Source organism: Fusarium subglutinans (assembly GCF_013396075.1).
Source record: "Fusarium subglutinans strain NRRL 66333 chromosome Unknown NRRL66333_c0000254, whole genome shotgun sequence".
Classification (NCBI taxonomy): Eukaryota; Fungi; Ascomycota; class Sordariomycetes; order Hypocreales; family Nectriaceae; genus Fusarium; species Fusarium subglutinans.
In genome coordinates this window covers 1-20590 of record NW_023502317.1, presented here as the reverse complement: position 1 = coordinate 20590, position 20590 = coordinate 1, and the positions used below count along the sequence as shown (strand labels likewise).

Sequence of the window (20590 nt, the reverse complement as noted above, 5' to 3'; positions counted from 1 at the left end):
GTGGATTTATTTCAACCTTTGTTTCGACGTTGCGTGGTGATTCCTCAAGACCTAATTGGCTATGAATGAATAATAGACCACATACCTTACCTATCACATTGCATTATCCTGATCTTAGCTTACCTGCCTATCTGTTCTGCATCCATCACCTGGTACATGTCGCCTGTGTCCGATGGAAACAGTTGGTCTGGTGAACACTACTACCGTGCCTTATGGGTTAATACCTTACCCTCAGATAGGTGGTGCTTGAAGGTTTCATCCTGAAGCACTAGAACAAGATTGAATGCCTGAGGCAACCAGGAACTACTGCCGATATCGTTATAGTCTTATTTGATTGGTCCTTGCCTAAGGTCCCGCATCTGAGGTGCAATTGCTAAGGTACCTTAAGACCTACTCCGTATCCGTAGACTACAAGTACAATACCGGAAACCTCCACTACTCCAAACTCAAGCCGAGTCGCGCGACGCGTTACCCTTCATTTCCACTTTCCTGGCACGCGCAGAGATTTGATTATCCGTCGCTTATTCTCGTAGTCGATAATGCATGCTGTTAGTTGCACTTTCTCACATCTCGCAACGTAAGTCGGCCTCTGTTGCGCATAACATTCACGCGCTCCTGATTCCGGGCTTATTCGTTTGCGCAATTCGAGCGAGCCCCGGCCACCACTTTGACGCGCCCTCGCTCAACACCATCGGTTGAGCTCGAGACCAGGCGTGACCCCTCTAATCTAACTTAGCATCGTATTTTCCGGTCGCGACTACACGCCTTCCACTCTCTTTTCCTAGATACCCGGCAGTGCTGCCCCACGACCTCATCATGGGTAAACTTATTCGTCTGGAGTTGTTCAGTGTGTTTTCCCTCACGCGTAATCTCAGACGAGACGAATGTCATCTAAACTAACCTGTGCTACAGACTTCAAATCGTACAAAGGGCATCATGTTCTTCTCTTCGGAGACTCATACTTCACCTCTATCATTGGACCCAATGGATCCGGCAAGTCTAACTCGTATGTCGCTTCTCCTGCTCTCCAGTGAGCCTTTCTGACATAGCTCTAGCATGGACGCCATATCTTTCGTCCTGGGCATCAAATCCTCACATCTACGCTCCGCCCACCTCAAAGACCTCGTTTACCGCGGACGAGTCCTCAAAACGGCCAAGATCAATGACGATGGTTCTGCGCAGACCAATGGCGACGCAAACGGTGACGCTGATGGTAACGACAAAGCCTCCCGTGGCGACCCCAAAACGGCATGGGTCATGGCTGTGTACGAAGACGATGCTGGCGAGGAGCAGAAATGGAAGCGCTCCATCACGAACCAAGGAGCCAGCGAGTACCGAATCAACGATCGCGTTGTCACAGCCCAGCAATACAACGAGTCTCTTGAGAGCGAGAACATTCTTATCAAGGCACGAAACTTTCTCGTATTCCAAGGAGATGTTGAGGCCATTGCTTCGCAATCCCCTCAGGATCTCACGCGCCTGATCGAACAAATCTCGGGAAGTCTTGAGTACAAGACAGAATATGAGAAGACACAGCTCGAGGCTGAACAGGCTGCCGAGAACCAGAACTTCCAGCTTCATAGACGACGTGGTATCAACTCGGAGATTAAGCAATACAGGGAACAGAAAAAGGAAGCAGACAACTTCCAGAACAAGACTGATGAGCGAGATGCGGCAATAGTTACACATAGTTTGTGGAAACTATACCATTTTCAGAAAGCCATGGAAGATTCGTTTGCCGCTATCCAGGATCATCAAGAAAACCTCAAAGAACTGCGCCGCAACGTGGAATCTTTTGAGAAGAGACTTGAAGCCGCCAGGAAGGAACAGGCTGCCGCTAACAGGCAAGTTGCCCGTTTAGACAAGGAGATCAAGGCCAAAGAAAGAGATATCGAGGATAAAGAGAACAGTCTTGTTCCCATCGAGGAGAAGATCAATGAATCTTCGCAGGCAGTTGAAACACTTCAGGCTGCGATCGCCAAGGCCACCAGAGAACGTGACGAACAGGCCGAGGTTGTTCGCCAGGTCCAGAAAGATATTGACAGCGTAGAGAAGGCCCGTCAAGTTTTCGAGAACGACTACAAAGAACAAATGAAGAAACAAGGCCGCGAGATCAGCGATGAAGATCGTCGAGAGTACAACCGACTGCGCACTCAGCTCATCTCCAGGACCGGTTCTAATCAGGCCAAGCTTGAGAACCTTGACCGGCAGCGCAAAGCAGATGAAGTCACCGTCAATAATCTGAAAGGAAAAGTCGATAGTATTGCGGCAAGCATCGAAAAGATTGAGGCAGAACTATCGAGCGTCGAGGAACGCAGATCTGCAGCGCAGGCGACCTCTAAAGACCTCTCGCAGGAGATTGAAGCTAAAAAGAAAGAGTTCAATAAACTCCAATCAGAACGTGTCAGGACCAATCAGAAGCGAACTGAGCTTGAGGAGAAGCTCGAGGATGTCGCTAGAAAGCTTAGAGAAGCTGATGATGGTCGGCGCCAGAACGACAGAGAAGCTAGGATGAAAGAGATGGTGACCTCTTTGAAGCGCATGTTTCCAGGTGTCCGTGGTCGAGTCGGTGACCTATGCAAACCCAAGCAGAAAAAGTTTGATGAAGCTGTCATTGTGGCACTTGGAAGAGACTTCGATGCTGTCGTTGTCGACTCCGAGAAAATCGGGGTGGAATGTGTTCAATACCTCAAGGAACAAAGATTTCAGCCCATGACATTCATCCCTCTGGACAACATCAAGGTTAACGCAGTCAACACGGCCGTCAAGGGATTTTCTGGCGCTCGACTGACGATTGATACTATCGACTTTGATTCTTCTGTTGAGCGTGCCATGTCGTATGCATGTGGAAGCTCTGTTGTATGTGACACTCTTGATATTGCCAAGCACATTTGTTACGAAAAAAAGATCCCCGTCAAAGCTGTGACACTGGAAGGCTACATCATCCATAAAGCAGGCCTGATGACAGGTGGTCGTGGACCCGAGTCGAAGAGTAAGAGACGTTTCGAGGAGGCAGACGTTCAGAATCTCCAGCGAATGGCTACCAAGCTTAAGGACGAGATTGACCGACTACCCAAGGCTGACCGCCGGGGCTCACAAGAAGAAACCCTTCAGATCGACCTGTCCGGGCTCGAAAGACGGTTGGCAGCCGTCAAAGACGAACTGGCAGCCTTCAACAAAAACCATGCTAGTAAGAAACGCGAGCTGGACAACCAAAGGAGGCAGCTTCGAGAGCTCGAACCCAAATACCAAGAACAGGCATCTCAGCTTGAAAGCACCACTGCCACTTGCGAAGAATTTCGGAGTGCCATCGCACGAGTTGAAGATGACGTGTTTGCAGATTTCTGCAGACGACTCGGTTATAGTGATATTCGCAGCTACCGTGACTCGCAAGGCAAGCTGGAGCAGGAGGTCTCTGAAAAGCGCAATGAATTCGAAGTGCAAAAGCAAAAACTGTCGAGTCGACTCCAGTGGGAGCAGCAACGTTACGAGACTGCCAAAGCGCGAATCGATCGCAACCAAGCCCATGTCCGAAAGCTCAGAAATGATATCAAGTCTTATGCAAAAGAGAAGGATGCGATTGAGAATGCGATGCGCGAGGAGCAGGAAGACTTAGAAGCTCTTCGCGAGGCACTAGACGAGAATAAGTCAGAGCTCACCGAAAAGAACCAGAAGGTGTCAGAGGCCAAGCTCGAAGTGCAAAAGGGGTCAAAGGATATCGAAGGTCATCTGAAAGATATCAACTCACTTGAAACAGTGGTTCAGAAGAACAGCGCCAGCAAAGCGGCATTACTTCGACGATGCCGACTCGAGCAGATCCGTATTCCGCTTGCGGAGGGCACATTGGAGAATTTACCCAATGACGACCGTCTGCTTAACCAGGACCCAGATGCCATGGACATAGATGATGAGGACGATGATGAGGAGATGATGGGCATGGCACTTGATGATCACGGCATTACCATTGACTTTAGTGGACTTGACGAAGAACTGAAAGCTGTAAGGACTAATGGTTTTTTTATTAATCAATTTCTTAAAGTCAGTGAGTGATAACGCTAACACTATCCAGTCGGATGACCAGAGCGTTGAAGAAGGTCTATCAGAGAAGATTACGAATCTGACATCGGAGCTCGAGAAGTTGAACCCCAACATGCGAGCAATGGAAAGGTTAGAAAGCGTCGAGTCCCGGCTGAGAGTCACAGATCAGGAGTATGAAGACTCGAAAACAGCGGCACACGAGGCCAGAGAGGTCTTCAACCGGGTCAAGCAAAAAAGATATGACCTCTTTAACAAGGCCTTCAGCCATATCCAGGAGCAAATATCACACGTATACAAGGACCTCACCCGGTCAGAAGCATACCCTCTTGGTGGTCAAGCCTATCTGGACATTGAGGAAGACACGGACATGCCCTATCTGTCCGGTATCAAATACCATGCCATGCCGCCTCTGAAGCGTTTCAGAGATATGGAGCACTTGTCTGGAGGCGAAAAGACAATGGCAGCACTGGCACTTTTGTTTGCTATTCACAGCTACCAACCCAGCCCCTTCTTTGTTCTCGACGAAGTAGACGCCGCTTTAGACAACGCCAACGTGGACAAGATCAAGAAGTACATCAAGGACCACCGTGGTCCCGGCATGCAATTCATTGTGATCAGTCTCAAGGCAGGCCTATTCCAAGACAGTGATAGCCTGGTGGGTGTTTACCGAGACCAGGAGGTTAACAGTTCAAGAACTCTTACTCTAGATGTGAGTTGCCCTATTATACTGGCCTCGGAAATTTCTGACTAACATGGAACAGCTGCGGCAATATGTGTAGGCGAGGTTAGAGCAGTTGGAATCTTTGTGATCATTCCTCTGGGACCTGAAGGGGAAAGCTGGGTGTCTGGCGCACGTCATCGTGGAAGAGGCATGGAATTTCGTATGGGCCAATGAAGTCATTATGTCACTCAGCACCGCAACACTGAGTTTAGCATGAACAATGCTGGCCTAATGATATTAAGTGATGAATCTATTCATTCAAGTTGTGTAATGTTCAACTTATCTCCGACTTTTGTGACTGCGATTATACAGGCTTCTATTGAGCAGATATAAGAAACAGTCAAATAAAGGCTCTACTTTATGCTAGTGCCTGCTTGGCGTTAGTGCATTGCTTTGTAGGTTAAGGCACCTTAACTAGGTAGGTAGTGTCAGATGAACGTGGCTATTGAGGCATCTCAAAGGAGTGCTCATGGTTCCCGTAGGCAACTAACTAACTAACTAACTGACACTGCCTATTTCAACCTGGATCGTGAGCATCTAGCTCCAAGTCTTGTTTGTTACCACTGCCGCCTGAAACTCTTTATTTACCTCGTACCTAAGGTACCTTAGGAATAATGAGTACCGTAGGGCAGGCAGGCAGGCAGGCAGATGGGACTCTTCTCTTGGTTGCCCGCAGTTTAGACTAAGATTCATGAGAGATTCTGATTACGTCATCAAACCTTCAATTCATACCCCTGCACTTGATATTCGCGATCACACTCTCGGATTAAACCAACATCATCATGGATCTTGCAATCACACTTATCAAGTCCGTAGCGCGGGCGTTCTACGAAACCCGCGACATACTTGTGATTGATGCGCTTATTCTACATGAGGCGTAAGTACGACTATTAATTACACTCCTGTGCTGGAAAAGTGCTTGCTCGCTTGCTCGCTTGCTTGCTAACCACAGTGTCTTGCTAGGCTTCGAGACGATGATTTGGCCTACTTGATGTCTACCAACACAAAGGAACTCCACAAGATATGCGGAAAGCTACGTGAGGATCGATTCTTGGTGGTGTATGTAAAGGGAATCTTCGCCGAATAGCTCTTGACTGACTGGACCCGGTGCAGACACACACGATCAGAGCTGCGAGAAGGCAACCCAAGACCGAGCAACAAAACATGGTATTACATCGACTACCGAGCCACAATAGATGCCATCAAATGGCGCGTTTACACCATCGATAAAGAAGTACAGGGTACTACGCAAGTCGCGAGCGAGAAAAAAGAGTACTTTTGCTCATTTTGCAAAGCAGAATGGACGGCGATGGAGGTCCTGGACAACGTTGGCCCGGAAGGATTCTTATGCCATCGCTGCTCTCATGTTCTGACCTTTGAGGCCGACCGGACATCGACTGGGCACGAGCAGTCAACGCGACTCAACGACCAGTTCAAATTCATCAGTGAACTGCTTCCGAAGATCGATGCCGTCCACATCCCGGAATGCAATTTCGATCGCGCATTTGCTAAAGCACGTCCGGTGAAGCGCGACGAAACACATCAGCGCGCTCAGACTACTGCAGTAGACTCTGGCGCGAATCGACCCATGGCGGTCAAGGGCTTGACCAACACAGGGCCTCAATCAATTGCAGTTAACATCTCAACATCGGATGGCCCTACAGAAGCCGAGAAGGCAGCAGAGCAGGCGCGCAAGGAGCAGATAGCGAAGCAAAACGCGCTACCATCATGGATGTCTAATAGTACAGTCACTGGGGAGTCCTTCTCAGCAAGCGCTGTTCCTGGCACTGCATCAGTCGTCAAGAAGGAGTCCAGCAAAGATGCCGGCCCAGCAGCACCGGCCGTGGCCAATGCTCAAATAGACGACATATTCGAGAAGCTCAAGGCGGAGATAGCACAAGAAAAATCAGAGGACGAAGAGGACGACGAAGAAGAGGAAGACTTATTCGAAGATGTCCCTGCTGCCAAGAAAGTGAAACTGGCTGGACCAGATACTCAAGAACAAAAAGAAGACGAAGACAGCGACGAGATAGAGTTCGAAGACGTTTAGAACCCATAAAATTGTCCAGTAATGGTCAGACTCTTTGTTCTTATACATAAATAGCCACTCTATCATCTAATATTCTTATTCTAATTCCAATTCCTGTCTAACCTATCTAACCAAGACCGGCTATGCTTTTGAAAAAAGGCCAATGCTATGCCCGAGGTATCAGTACTTGCCCAAGCATATATTTGAACGCCCCATTGTATGCCGTTAAGGGAAAAAAGAAAAAATAAAGAAAAAATAAAGAAAGAAAAAAGGGAGTCGCTTTCATGATGTTCACACCTGTCCCTGATAAAATTCAAGTCGTTCATTTCCTATTTTCCAAGTACTGCGCATCACCTTGCAGTTTCTAGGCCGCGTCGCATCTCGAGTTGAGATGTCTTGCATGTTCGTGGCAACTTGGCCAACGGTAATTCGGTGTCATCGAGAGAAGAGCATGAAATCTCGGACATGCTACGCTTTAGGCCTGTCAAAACTCCAACGATGTTGCCAGCGGGTGGTGACTCATCACCTTCATCGCCGTGATGATCCCTGGACGGGTCTTGTTCGTCCTTTTTGTCGAGTACGCTATCGCGCTCCCATGCGGACTCTAGTCCGTCCAGATAGACTGGAGACCTCTTCAAGAAGTTCCATGATAAGGAGTCATGCTCCATTGCAATATATAATGAGTCCATCTTGCCGCTAGCATCCAGTACGGCGCAGTGCTGCTTGAGGAACGCGCGGTCGTACGGACCGTGAATGAGCCTGGCCTCCAAGGGTCGTAACATTGGCAAACCTTGTAGACGCTCAGCATCGCAAAGCTTTGCTTGCAATGGAACCCATGGCCGTCCTCTGAGTAGGGGTTCAAATGCTCGCGATACAGCCTCTGTGACAGACTTGGCATCGTCTCCTTCCACTGCGAGCATACGATGAAGTCCACGGGATAGACATCTCTTGTATGAGGTTGTATCCTTTTCAAATGGGAAGGGTGTGTCCTTGGAAGGCATCAAGGACACATGCACTGTCCATGACCTTGGACGTTCGGTTGAGGCGGTAGGTTTTATCGGTATGTTGTGTGTTGAGTTCAACGGCAGTTGTGAAGGGACAGTGGTCGTGGGCGAGAGATGAAAGGTGTTGACGGTGGCATCGCTTAGATCTGGGTCTTGTGGAGGTGACAATAAAGGCTCGGTACTCTCTAACTTTTCGATCCTTTCTTCCAAACATTCGTCGCTATCTAGTAGCTCAAGTTGACGATTGCGCAAATCGTCCACTTCGCTCCCTGTCCTTGCCAGCTGTTCGCCTTGTGATCGAAGGGTTTGTTCCAAGCCTTTAATCTGTTGCTGCAATTGTGTAACAAGCGCCCATGCAGCAGATGCGTTGCGGTATGAGCCCTTGAGTTCAGTATCGGTCTCGTCCTTGTTCTTCTCGACTGTCTCCTCCAGCTCGCTGATGCGACGAACAACATGGGAAAGTCGATCACGGTCTTGTGGGTTCGCAAGTTCTTCCAAGGCTCGTACTCGCTGTTGAATCGCATCGATCTCGGACTTGTTAGTGCTTGGTGTTGGGGTATCGGCATTGGCGACGTGAAAGCAGGATAGATGCCCACAGTTGCAAGTGGCGCCAGGTAAAGATTTGTTGTGATCGAACCCCACGCAGCCGCACCGCTGACCCTTGAGCTCAGGTATCATGAGGATATAGCGGCATTGACCCTTTGGTAACTGAGACTCGTCAGGCTGCGGCGTCGGGGCCGGTGGGGGAGAGCGAGAGGGTGAGGATGAGGGTGACATTAAGTTGCGTCAAACCAAGGTATCGAAGAGAAGAATCGAGGTTGAGATAGGTCGTCCATGGAAATGTCGGTGGCAGTAGGAGCCTGATATGGACAGAACGGGTACGGATGGTTACGAATGGGTACGGGGTAGTCTTTTAGATATGAAAGATGGAGCACGGGAGAAAAAGAAGTAGAAGAAGAAGAAGCCAACAGCAATCTGTACTGTAGGTAGGTGCAGCAAGGCAGGGCAAGGCACGGCAGGGCAAGGTAGGCGGGCGGCTCTAATCATAAAGCAGGGCGATGTCGAGATTTGGACTCCCAGGGATGTTGGGGTTGTGTGATTCCGTCTGGCCGCGTTAGGACGGTACCTAAGTCCAGGCAGGTGTACCTGAGAACAGTGGCATGATACACGTGAGAGGCTGTAGACTGTTAACGGTTTCCAGGTATATCCAGGGTCCGCTTTTGAGACGTTATCATCCGCTCTGGTCTCGCCATCAGGACAACCCACGAATCTTAGACCGGCTGCGCCCGCAGGCCGGCTGATGGCATCACAAACTCCCACGTTGAAGACCCGCAGATGGTCATGGCACCACAAGCCGACGATTATAGACAGTGGGGGTTAGCCGTGGCTAACAGTGACTGCTTGAGGTACATGCCCAGTAACACCGAGAGGATAAAAGCAGAGATTGCCCATGCCCATGACCATAGCCATGGCCACGATCAACAATCTCCTCCATGTATTGTAGAGTCATGGAACGCGGTGAGAACAATCACAACTCCAGTCTATTGCCAGAAGAAATCTAGGTCCACGCTAGACCACGGGGAACTCAGGGGATGCAGTAGAGTCCCAGCTAAGAGAAGATAGCGCCGTTATCTTGTTGGTCTGTTGTCAAGCTACAATTCTTCGCAGTGTTGTACTGTATGTACATAGACGCAGGACCCTCAAACCAAATCTTGGTTACCTGGCGCAAGGCGCGCTGTTTTCTTGTCTTCTCTTGGGGGAACCCCTGGCCTGGAACCCATGAGAAGATAACCCACACCAGAGTCCGATTGATAAACAAAATGTCTCAACTCTGACATGACAAGCTTGGCTGATCGTTCCCATTGGCCCTTGGCGCTTGGTCCCTGAAGCCGTCGAATTGATCAAGGTCGAGACGAAGAGGGAGACGGAGACGGAAAGTATCAAGAGGCAGAAAGTCGAGTCGAGTTGGAGGGCGGCCACGCGATCTGTAACGGGCGGGCGCAGGAAATCAAGACCCAAGAGTTGTTGATATCAACCAGGGCCCTTGCGCAATGATTGTGGTCGTGGCCGGAATCGCAATGGTGATTGATGGAAGCATCTGCATGGGGTCTCACAGATTAGCAGACCTCCTCTGGCTGGTCCACCCCCACACCCTCTTTGTTGCCAAGCCTGCGACTTTGTTTGGACAGGAGTGACAAAATTTGACTCTTGGGAGGTACATAGGTAGTTCCCGCACCCGTACCCGTCTATTACCTAACTACTAGGTACATTAGTACCTAGTCTAAGTTAAGTAGTACCTTACCCTCCGGGGGGGATTGAAACGACCCCAACTACACCAAAATTCGCTGTTGTTCCACCCATCGAGGGGTCATTTTTTATTGCCCTCCCTAGCTTACCTGCCACATACCTAATGACTGGCCCCGCTGCTCAGTCACCTCTCCGGTCTGGCGGGCCCCGTTCCGTAGCTGCTACTGTACATACATAGCTTAGTAGATAATAGCGGGAGCGAGCGACCTGATGCCAATGGGCGGGAGGGCAAATCCGTCATCGGATTAGATAGCTAGGTAGGTACTAGAGTAACCTTGTTGGTGTAAGTAAATAAGTAAGTATTCAGGTCTCCATCAGGTACTTACTTTGGAAGAGGGAGCCCCCAAAATGCGGTCGAGAAAAGCGATGTCTCTTGACTCGCTGCATGAGATCGCCTCTTACTCCATGTCCCTGGTCCCAGGTGTTCCAGATATCGGATGCATGTAAGTTAGAGGTCGTACGTGGTATGTATGTACGGTATGTACGCCTTATCGGCGCCTACTGTTGCTGCAAGGTTATCGACCAAGTTGCCCGCACGCATGTGATCGCTCCCCAGGTTTTGATCAAAGGTTGGCCAGGTTGTTTCCTTGCAAATCATAGTAATGAGTGTGTGTGTGCGCTGCGCAGTACGGGCATGGACCTCCAAATTGAACATCATGGCCGGTTGGAACCGGTAGACTAAGTGAGATTGCCAAAGGCCCTCCCCCCATCTTTGCTATGTGGTCATGCCAAATTCTTCTTCAACCCTGAAACGTAGCAATTGAGAACAGCCGGGACATATCATGTACGTAACGGCCATCAGGGTGGGTTGTGCGCAGCAGCACAAGCACAACAGAAAGTAAGAAGCCTTGGCCCCTCCCTGGCTCTACTGTACCCCAAGATGGTTAGCAGTGCCCGGACTCTGGAGGATTTATTTGCCCACGTGCAGTCTTCTGGGACAGCAGTGTATGTATAGCTTACCGATGGAGTGATCTCGAACCTGTATGTTGCAAGCCGTGACTTTGACCAGCGACGCGACGCACTCGAGTTGCTACTTGTAAACAACTATGGGTAATTTCGGAACCGCTGTCAACTCCCTGTTGGGCACTTACACCAAATGCCTGTCTCTTCTCAAAGGTTTCCCTAAAGATGAGGATGCGGGGGCATTGAGTGAGACTCGCTCAACACTGAGCATCTCACTTCGATCTGACAGAGCTCGAGTACGTCGAGAATATGCTTCGCGACTTTCACAAGATGGTTCTCGGTTTGAAAAGGGTGATGGTAAGTCACTTCTCTCTACATTGGTTGCGTATGTAAAAATGCATGAGTTGTTCTGAAGCCTGTCCCAGCTCCTGCACGATCAGCTCTTAGACGCATTGTGAGGAAACTCACAAACAACCTGGCCGACGCAGTCCGCTCATTTCATGATCCGAAAGGACAGCCGATCAATTGCGAGTCTCTTCTTGCTCTATCCACAGGCTCAAGTCTAGACGCTGTTCGCGCGATGAATGACTTGTCAACCAGAGTCGGATTAATGTCAAGTTCCAGTTCACGGGGTAGCATCGTGAGCAGAGGACGACAGAGATCCTGCCGTCATAGCCAGAAAACAGGAACAAAGTCTAAGATACGGCCAACAGAAGAGCGGGCTAAGCGTGGCAAGACCAGAAGTCGGAGGCCCACGAGCCATAGCCGGAGACGGAGACGGACGTCCTCCGATCGGCGGCATCATCAACATGGTTCCAGAAGCCGGCACTTGTCGGAAATAAAAGGGTCTCATAACCGAGTCTCCATAGTGACCATTGCTTCGGATTCAACCAAGTTGGGAGAGATCAGGCGGCGCTTGTCGAAGCAGATGCCTTTGGAAGAGTATGAGAATAGGGTCGCTTATCCATTGTATGCCTATCATGGCCAAGAGGCACCAGTGCGTAAGAAATGGTGGAATCCTTTCAGACGCTGAGTACTGGCGAAAGCTACTTTGGACTTGGTCTTGATGTATATGATACCCGATGCTACATATGAATATTGTTGTTTCTTGGTGGTCTACAGCTACAATGTAGAACTCGTTACTCCGTCGGCTTGGGATCTTGATCTCATCACACACACCAATTAAAGAACACCTTCGACTGAGTCATCTCTCGAGGAGACCGTAACGCCCTCCAGGTAAAGGTAAGAAATTGAAAAATGTAAATTAGTAGCTATGAACCCATTTCATATTGTATACACCTACACACAATGAGCTTGCCAGCTTTAAGGTAGCTTATGCATCCTACAACGCATTCAGACAGTCAAGTCTTGAAGACATAAACAGATAGGTACCTGCCAACTTGCATCACAAATAGGGTTATTGAGGAAGAATTTAAAAGTAGTAGCGAATACATTAAAAACTTTTGCACGATACTTTCTCGTTTTCCTTCATACCTAGTACCTACTAACCTACCTAGGTATATAAGTACCTAAGAAACTAAGGTACCTTAACCTAGGTAGGTACAGTGCCTTAACTACCTACTATACCTATTGACAACCTACCTGTGAGTGGTCAAATAGAGTATGAGTATACTTCTTACACTGTGCAGGACACTGCCCGACGTTGAGGCTGCAACGCCAGCCACAGAAAGAGCTTAATTGGAATTATTCTGTTGTGCCCCCGCTATTCAAAACTGCCCCGCCAGCATCACGACAGGACTGGACGAACACACGACAGGTCATCGCATTCAACTCGACGACGAGCGAAGAGCATCGAAAACGAAACGAGATACAGCCGATTCACTCTCTGGTCTCATCCCATTCCCTCTCCATCTGACGGTGTTGCTATCGACGTGACCCCTCAGGGATATGTCTTCGTCTTGATAGCTTCGCCATCATGCCTCAAGACCCTGCTGCTGCCCTCAGCGCCTTATTGCGCCAATCCTCCGTCGAAGATCACGATGAGGCCCTCAAGATTGCCAACGCCGCCCTCAAGGCTAACAAGAACGATGTCGACAGCCAGCATACCCGTATCATCGCCTTGTTGAAGCTCGATCGATTCGACGATGCTTTGCGCGCCATTGCTGATGGCTCCCCGGCCCTCCACGCACGAATTGCCCTCGAACACGCCTATGCTCTCTACAAGACGGGAAAGCTCAACGAGGCTACTTCTGCCCTCCAGGCTTTCGGTCTTGAGAAAAAGAGGAGTCTACAGCATGTTGCCGCACAAGTTGCTTACCGTGCCGAGCGCTTTGATGAGGCTTGCAACATCTACAGCCGTCTACTCGATACCGAGCCTGCGGATGAGGAGAACGATATCAGCATCAACCTTCGAGCCGCTTTTGCCCAGTCTAGCTGGCTGGGATACTCGGTTACTGACAAGATTTCTGTCCAAGACTCTGATGGATTTGAACTGTGTTATAACGCCGCATGTGCGCATATTGCCAACGGCTCCCTTGAGACCGCAGATGATCTATTGCAGCGTGCAAGTCGATTGTGTGATGCTTCCGATGACTTGACAGATGAGGACAAGCAGGCGGAAATGCGGCCGATTCTTGCACAGCAGGCCTACGTCTTTGCCAAGTTGGGCAAGCTCAAGGAGGCTCTCGGTCTCTATAACTCTCTATCAAGCACAAAGTAGGTTTTATTACAATTACGCTCAGGGCTGAACTGACTATCATGGACAGAGAAGAAGATTCCGATCTGGCACTAATAATCGGCAACAATCTGGTCACTTTGGAGCCAAAGGACGAGAACCCCTATCTTCTCGAGCGAAGATTCTCGACCCTGACGGCCAAGGCAGGGAATGCCAAGCTCTTCCAGCACCAGTCTGATATCTTGCGACGCAACCAACTAACCGTCGACTTGCAAATTCTCAAGGCTGCCGGAGTCAAGCGCCGCACTAATGCCCTCCTCGCCGAAGCAAAACATCCCTCGACAGCTGCTGAAACTAGCATCCTCTCTGTTCTTAACGCTGCTGCCAGCGCACAAGGAACATCCGGGAAGCAACTTCTGAAGAATTTACAAGTACTGACCCAGAAGAGACCACATGATGTCGGTCTAGTGTTAACTATTGTGCAAATACAACTCAATGAAGGAAAAGCAGGCTCTGCTTTGTCTATTCTTGAGTCTTTTCTCGAGCGTCTTGAAAAGAACGACACTGATGATTCTCAAAATGCTCGATTCAGCCCTGGTCTTGTTGCGCTTACTGTGACCCTTTTGAGGACACAGGGGCGGGAATCCTCGGCAAAGGCTGAACTTGCCAAGGCTGCTACATATTGGCAGTCTCGCCCGGCTAGCTCAGCTATCTCACTCCTCGAAGAGGTTGGCGTCGAACTGATGAAGTCATCCAACGCCCAGGATTTGCAGCTCGCGGGCACTTCATTCCAGAAACTAGTCGATGAGCGGAAGGGCTCAGACATTGCTGCGGCTGGCCTCGTCGCATCCTTCGCACCCTCGAACCCCTCCCGTGTGGAAAAGCACCTCCAGAACTTCCCTCCCGTGGATTCGCTTATCGAGGGCATCGATATAACAGCTCTCCTCAGCGCTGGTGTTGCCACCGCAGTCAGTAAGACTGGCTCCTCAACTTTGAAGCGCTCGGCTCCCTCAGGACCATCTGAAAAGACAAGCAAGCGACGCAGGAAGATCCGCCTTCCCAAGAACTACGTCGAGGGCACCAAGCCCGATCCTGAGCGCTGGCTGCCTTTGCGTGACAGAAGCTCGTATCGTCCCAAGGGCAAGAAGGGTAAGAAGAAGGCTGTTGATTCAACACAGGGAGGAATCGTGAAGGAAGAGGAGACTCTTGAGCTTGTAGGCGGAGGAGGTGTCAAGGTTGAGAAGGCGCCTCCACCCTCGAAGAAGAAGAAGAAGAGTAAGAAATAGTACAGCAGTTTGCGGATACTGCATATCGCATATATTAGTCCAACATTACTCTGTCTCATTATGACATTCTTGACCCTTGATATGGTTTTTCCATCCAAGTATACGCCCAGGTTCTATTGGTGCAGTTACTGTCATTGAAATCAAAAGAATGAATGATGTTATACATGCACATTCATCCATTTTCGATTCGACTGTAAAGTCAAAAATTGATTCTAACGCTGACTTTTAATGCTCTGCCCGAGCCCTGGTGCAAGCGAGTACAAATGAACAAAAGGCCTCAGCCACTATAGAATATCTAGAAACATATGTCGTCGTCGTCGCCCCCCTGACATGAGTCCATCAAGCTCGACATCTCACGCCTGCTTCTTCTGTGGCCACTCAATAGCACAAGTATAAAACGAAGGTACTCACAACGCCCGTCCCAGCAAGCCCCAATTCTATATAAATAAACGTTATGCGCGCGGACTACACTCCACACGAGAGCCCTCCATATCTTCCAAGTATCAGGCGTTAACGGGCTGCACGGGCCGGCTCGGAAGCTGCTCTATATCCTGAAGTGACTCAGAATCCGAGTCTTGACTTTCAAGGCCGTCCTTCTTGATGCTTCGGCCTCTTCTTGCACCAGTACCGTCCGACTCCTCGTCCGTCTCTGTCTCCATTGGAGGCAGGGGACTGCGGCGCCCATCTGAGAAGCTGACTGCAACTTCGCTCTCCGTGTCCGACGGTATTGTTAACCTACCGCCAGCTGATGTGCTTCTAGCTGCTTGGGCGGTCGAATACTTCCTATGCAGTTCGCGGAAGCTTCGTGCGGTTGCAGTGCTTGCACTTGCAATGGATTCTCTACGCTCACTCGACTCCACCGGCACACCAACGGCAGAGTAGAAGTCTTCATCCTCTGGTCCACTAGGCATTGGCGACAGCGGAGGATCTTGCTGCTGTGAGGACTTTCGAGCACGGAGTTTCTCATCATGGGTCATGTTCTGCAGGCCATCGCCGAAGTTAATCACTGATGCCTTCTTGCCATGTACCACGAAGCTCCCAGTGCCTCTGGAAAGTTGGTGCTCTTGGGCCGATTCTTCCCCTGACCCAGCGACCTCCTTGCCCTTGCGGCTGCCACGGTGGTGCGAGAGATGTCCGGCGCCCTCTCGAAGTGTGCGTTGGAGACTGCGGCGAATTTTGCTCCTGTCACCCTTGTCTGTGGGTGTCCCAGACTCCCCCGGTATATCGGCACCTGTTGAAACGGTTGCTTTGTCTGTAGGGTCACGGCTGGGTCGTTGCTCAAGTAGGCCGGTCTGCTCCAGGAAGTCTCGTTCATCGGCGTCAGGGTCATGATTTCCGTCGTCCTCCTTGCGCAGCGGTGGCTTGTTGATTTCACCTTGGGCCGAAGGGGGTTTTGCTAGCGGTGTGGAAGGGATGGATGCTATGGGAGACTGGGCGATACTAGATATTGACCCGTGTCTCGTGCTAGCAGCTTCTGGTCGAACAAAGGAGAGATCGCGTGAACTATGCCGGCGTTTAGTGGCACTCTGAGGAGGTGTTGTGAAGACCTGGTCCAGAGGTGAATCGACATCCTCTGTGACTTCGGCTGTGTTAGGGACGTGGGCGACTTGGGGCTCGGTGGGTGTTCTTGGGCCGGCCTCGGTTCCAGAATGGTGCGTTGACCGCGATCCTCTACGTCCCACGTTGCCCCGTGGCGTAGGCGACCCTGTTCTCTGTGAAAGTCGGTTTGATTGTTGCTTGGTAGGAGTCAAGGTCGAGGATGGGTGTTCTTCTTCGAGATCCTGTATCAAGATATCACGATGGCATTTGTGTTTCCACATATCTTGGCGCGTCCACTTCAGCTGAGCAGATATCCGTGCAGCAGCAGATAAAAGCTGTTCCCTCGTTCTTGGCTGGATGGGCGCAAGGATTAGCAGGTGGCGTGCGTTCCTGAGCTGGTGTTCCAGCTGTTTCTGAATCTCCTGGACATGCTCATCAGCTTCAGCAATCTTCTGCTTCATCACGTCTCTTCGAGCAGCTGAGATATCTTCGGCCATTTTATGGTCTATTCGACTCCTCGCGATAGACACTGGCCCGGTTGGTGTCTGGATGAGGGTGGCAGCATCAGCGCTATCCAATCGACGTAAACCTCGGCGGCTCTGTCCGTCATAGTTGCCGCCAATGACACCACGCATCTTAACACCCGTAGTACGGAAGGCGGCAGCATAATTGAGTTTGGCGAGCCAGTCGTTCATTTCTTCTTCATTATCTGCCAATAGCACTTCTTCTAGACCACCCTGCCGCACGTAGACGAAAGCGTTCTTGTGCTTCTTATACTCCGTATCATGGAGGGCCACAGCAGCATAAGTTGACATGAGACCGTCTGGTTTGAACTCTTGGAGCGGGGGAGTGAAGATCAACGGTGTTCCATCGTGTCCCGCCTTGATGTGGTTCTCATACTGATGCATTAAAGACTTCACCCAGCCTGTATTGCGGAAGAAGTAGAGCTGCGCCCCAGTAAGAATGGCGCCCCATTCCTGCCACGGAGACCTTGCCTTGCGTTTCTTCGCATCTTTCCGCCAAAGTAACCCGACCTTGGTGACCTTGATGTCGACGATACCGGGATGTGCCTCGGCCGGGTTGCTAGCTGTCTGTTCCGTCATGAAAGCGTCGGGTCGAGACCGGGCTGACACGATCTGCAGTACACCTGTTCTAAAAAACGTTTTCTGCAAGTCCTTCAAGTTCAGGCTAGTCGCAGAGCCTAGGTAATTGTAGTGATCCTCCAGCTCCATGGCATCCTTGAAGTTTGGTCTCAGAGCATCGAGGCTTCCGTCCAAGATCAGGGTATAGGGATCGATGGGCTCTTTGACAGCTCGTTTTGCGGGGTCGTTTACTGTGGAGGAGATCAGAGGTTTTCGTCGAGATTTATGTGAAGCATAGCGGTCGCTTGTAGGGTCTAGATCATCCTCAACGTGAATAAAAGGGGTATAAGTTATGTTGTCATAAAAACATTCCAGAATGTCGTCAAATATGCCCTCTCCGTTTGTGTTCTTCAGGTAATCAGCTTTCTGCATTTTGTGCTTGTTATTCTTGTTGAAGACATCGGTATGTAGAATGAGTAGGGAGAATGCAATGAAGTACGCCTGATCAGGCGATGAGTAAATGCCTGGGTTACACTCATGGTAGCGATTGGCAAACGCTTGCAAGCAGCGGTCGATCTGCTGTGTTTCCTTAGGTAGCTCAGCTTCCATGAGCAGTTTTCGAATAGCCATATCCATAGGATCACCAAAGAAGCTAAAACTACGCATGTAGCTCCGAAGGACAGAAGTCATGAATGGATCAGCGCTTTTTGAAAGAGTCGCAGCAATGATGCCTCGGTTTGCAACTTCTTCGACCCGCGCAAGATATTTGGCGGGTGACTCATCTCCGTTGCGTTCTGGGAGAATAAAGGAGTCTCTGGCAAGCTGGAGTGAGTTGTTTTTAGATCCAACGGAACCGGGGGTTGTAGGAGTCATCGTGCCCTGACGGCTGAGTTCCGAGTTCTGTCGCAAACGACTGAGGCCAAACAAATCACCGAAGCTTTTACGACCAGTAGAGGACGACGTTCGTGTCGTCGGCGGTAGAAGGTGATCGTCATTGGAGTCACGGCGCATCGAACTCATAGTAGAGGACCTTCCTCGCAACAGATCACCCCTAGTGGGCGAAGAATGCCCCGACTGTATTCCCCCAGGTGCCACCAGAGTGGTCGCAGGTGATTGACCTGATATTAAATCGGAATCTCCTTTGGCAGTGTTTCCGCCAGCTGTTCGGCCGCTCTGGGCGGAAGCTGGACGTGGCGTAGTGGAAATACCAAGGGATGAAGCCGAGGAGATGCCTGAGGGTGCTTTTCCTTGCTGCTGAAGATGCGCAAATGGAAAGAGAGGCTCTGGTGCTTTCTTATGCCGTCGCAATCGAAAGAACGGGCCGGATTTCTTGGGTGTCGTCTCCGGACTCTGATATGACGAACTCTGGTGAGACAAGCGATCGTTGGAGCTAGCATCAGACCTGGATGACTCGGAAGGGCGGTTTGGGGGTGTTAAGATTGTACTATTAGGACTACTTGTTGTAGCTGTTGTCGATGGTCGCGGAGATTCAGGTTCCTCCAGTGTAGCGAGCATGGGGCGTCGTCTGTCATCAGTGAAGGATTTCCGAAGTGTCTTCTGGCGTCCCGTTCCATTGTTGGTGTTGACGTCCTCACGGGGTAAATCCGTCGAGCGACGGAACCTGGCAGTCAGGCCTATCCGTGACGATTTCTTTTTCGGTCCATTGAAGTCATTTGTTGGAGCGGTGGTGATGATTTCGGGGGCTAAGTCGAACATAGGTTAGCTAAGCATGTCCCAGATGCGAAGTACGGTAGATAGGGGTGTGTTACGTCGCGGAACGGGTGGCGGCTTCTCGGATTGTTGCTTGGCTCGTAGAGACAGTTGAGAATCACTCGCGTTTCGGAAACGCAAGACGGAGAAGCGATGATGTTTGCTGTTTTCTTCTTGTATAGGAGGGGTGTCTGGGCGACTTCCAGGGCGACTCTCGGTTTGACTCTCGGGGAGACCTTCAGGACGACTAGTTGTTGATTCACGAGCTAACTCACGAGGTTGCTGCGGGTGGGAAGACTCTCCAGGTCCTTGTCCCTCGTCATCGTTGTGGTCGGGCTGAGAAGGAACTGGAAGAGGAAGATCACCGGATGCGCTGGGTTCGAAGAGTGTATGGCGGCGTTTTTCAGTGTCATCAGACAAGTTGCCTCGGCGGCGACGAAAAGCCATAACGGCGACTAATCATGATACGCAGCCAGCCCAGGCGTTGTCAAGACCAGGCGACGTCGATGAGAGAGCGTGCCAGTTGAGGGCGGCAGGCGTCTCACGACCTACCAAGCGAAAGGCTGGTACCCAGTCGCGGTGGTGTTCATTGAGACAACTCGAAGTGCCTAAATCGATGATAATAATTCAGCAAGAGTAAATGTGGCGTGAAAGGGTCGGATTGTGAGCGCTGTCGATGCAGCGTAAGTTACTTAAGGTAAGGTAGGTAGTTACTTGGGTTAGTAGTTAGTTGGAGGTTGATCCGTATTCGACACTTCCATTGAGCATTCGCTTTCCGCGGGAGCTTTCCCACCAAGGCCAGGGGCTGCTGGTCGTGGCAGCCTCAATTAACCCAGCCCAGCCCAGCCCATCCCAGCGCATGTCAGACTAAGGTACCTACCAATGCACAGTGTCCGGACCCACTTCTACAGTAAGTACAAAGCAGTTCAAGGCATGTGGCTGGGAGTAGGGGTTCCTGAATGACCCGCTGTAAAAGGCACTTCAGGTGTAAAGAAGCTAGCCCGCTGGGTTATTAGTGTGGCTGGTGTATTCCGTAAGGAGGTGATGATTGAGAAACATTGTCCCAAGAATGGGCTGAAATTACAGCTTATTAGGCATCGCAATAATTTCTTTTTAAGATCTTTTGATCCTATCTCAGGTGGCTACTACATACAGTATATCTGTAACGCAGCGATACGCGTAACGTACAGGTCAGCCCCTGAATGTTTGTTAGCGCAATACTTAGTTACAGGGGCTTAAGTTAAATATTATTATTTTTCTTAATAATTAAGTCTTTTTTAGATAAAAAACTAATTAGAAATTTTTTTTAAAATTCTATTATTATTTATATATATTT

The 20590-nt window shown here is 50.2% G+C and overlaps 5 protein-coding genes across 5 annotated transcripts; 3 read left to right on the top strand and 2 right to left on the bottom strand.

The window, feature by feature from the left end:
- Positions 1-816: 816 nt before the first annotated feature.
- FSUBG_12192 (structural maintenance-chromosome 1) lies at positions 817-4817 on the top strand (the record flags this gene model as incomplete). The annotated part of the gene is made up of 5 exons (XM_036676956.1): positions 817-847; positions 913-1006; positions 1056-3999; positions 4070-4747; positions 4800-4817. The coding sequence occupies 5 exons, from the start codon at positions 817-819 to the stop codon at positions 4815-4817; spliced, it is 3765 nt and encodes a 1254-aa protein (XP_036532324.1).
- Positions 4818-5541: 724 nt separating this feature from the next.
- FSUBG_12191 (transcription initiation factor TFIIE subunit alpha) lies at positions 5542-6809 on the top strand (the record flags this gene model as incomplete). The annotated part of the gene is made up of 3 exons (XM_036676955.1): positions 5542-5636; positions 5723-5818; positions 5873-6809. 3 exons carry the CDS (start codon positions 5542-5544, stop codon positions 6807-6809), a joined length of 1128 nt encoding a protein of 375 aa, XP_036532323.1.
- Positions 6810-7138: 329 nt separating this feature from the next.
- Positions 7139-8569, bottom strand: FSUBG_12190 (uncharacterized protein; the record flags this gene model as incomplete). The annotated part of the gene is made up of 1 exon (XM_036676954.1): positions 7139-8569. The coding sequence occupies one exon, from the start codon at positions 8567-8569 to the stop codon at positions 7139-7141; it is 1431 nt and encodes a 476-aa protein (XP_036532322.1).
- A 4369-nt stretch (positions 8570-12938) lies between these two features.
- FSUBG_12189 (signal recognition particle subunit SRP72) lies at positions 12939-14923 on the top strand (the record flags this gene model as incomplete). The annotated part of the gene is made up of 2 exons (XM_036676952.1): positions 12939-13678; positions 13729-14923. 2 exons carry the CDS (start codon positions 12939-12941, stop codon positions 14921-14923), a joined length of 1935 nt encoding a protein of 644 aa, XP_036532321.1.
- Positions 14924-15426: 503 nt separating this feature from the next.
- Positions 15427-19701, bottom strand: FSUBG_12188 (sec7-domain protein; the record flags this gene model as incomplete). Its single annotated transcript, XM_036676951.1, has 2 exons — positions 15427-19247; positions 19314-19701. The coding sequence occupies 2 exons, from the start codon at positions 19699-19701 to the stop codon at positions 15427-15429; spliced, it is 4209 nt and encodes a 1402-aa protein (XP_036532320.1).
- Positions 19702-20590: the final 889 nt, after the last annotated feature.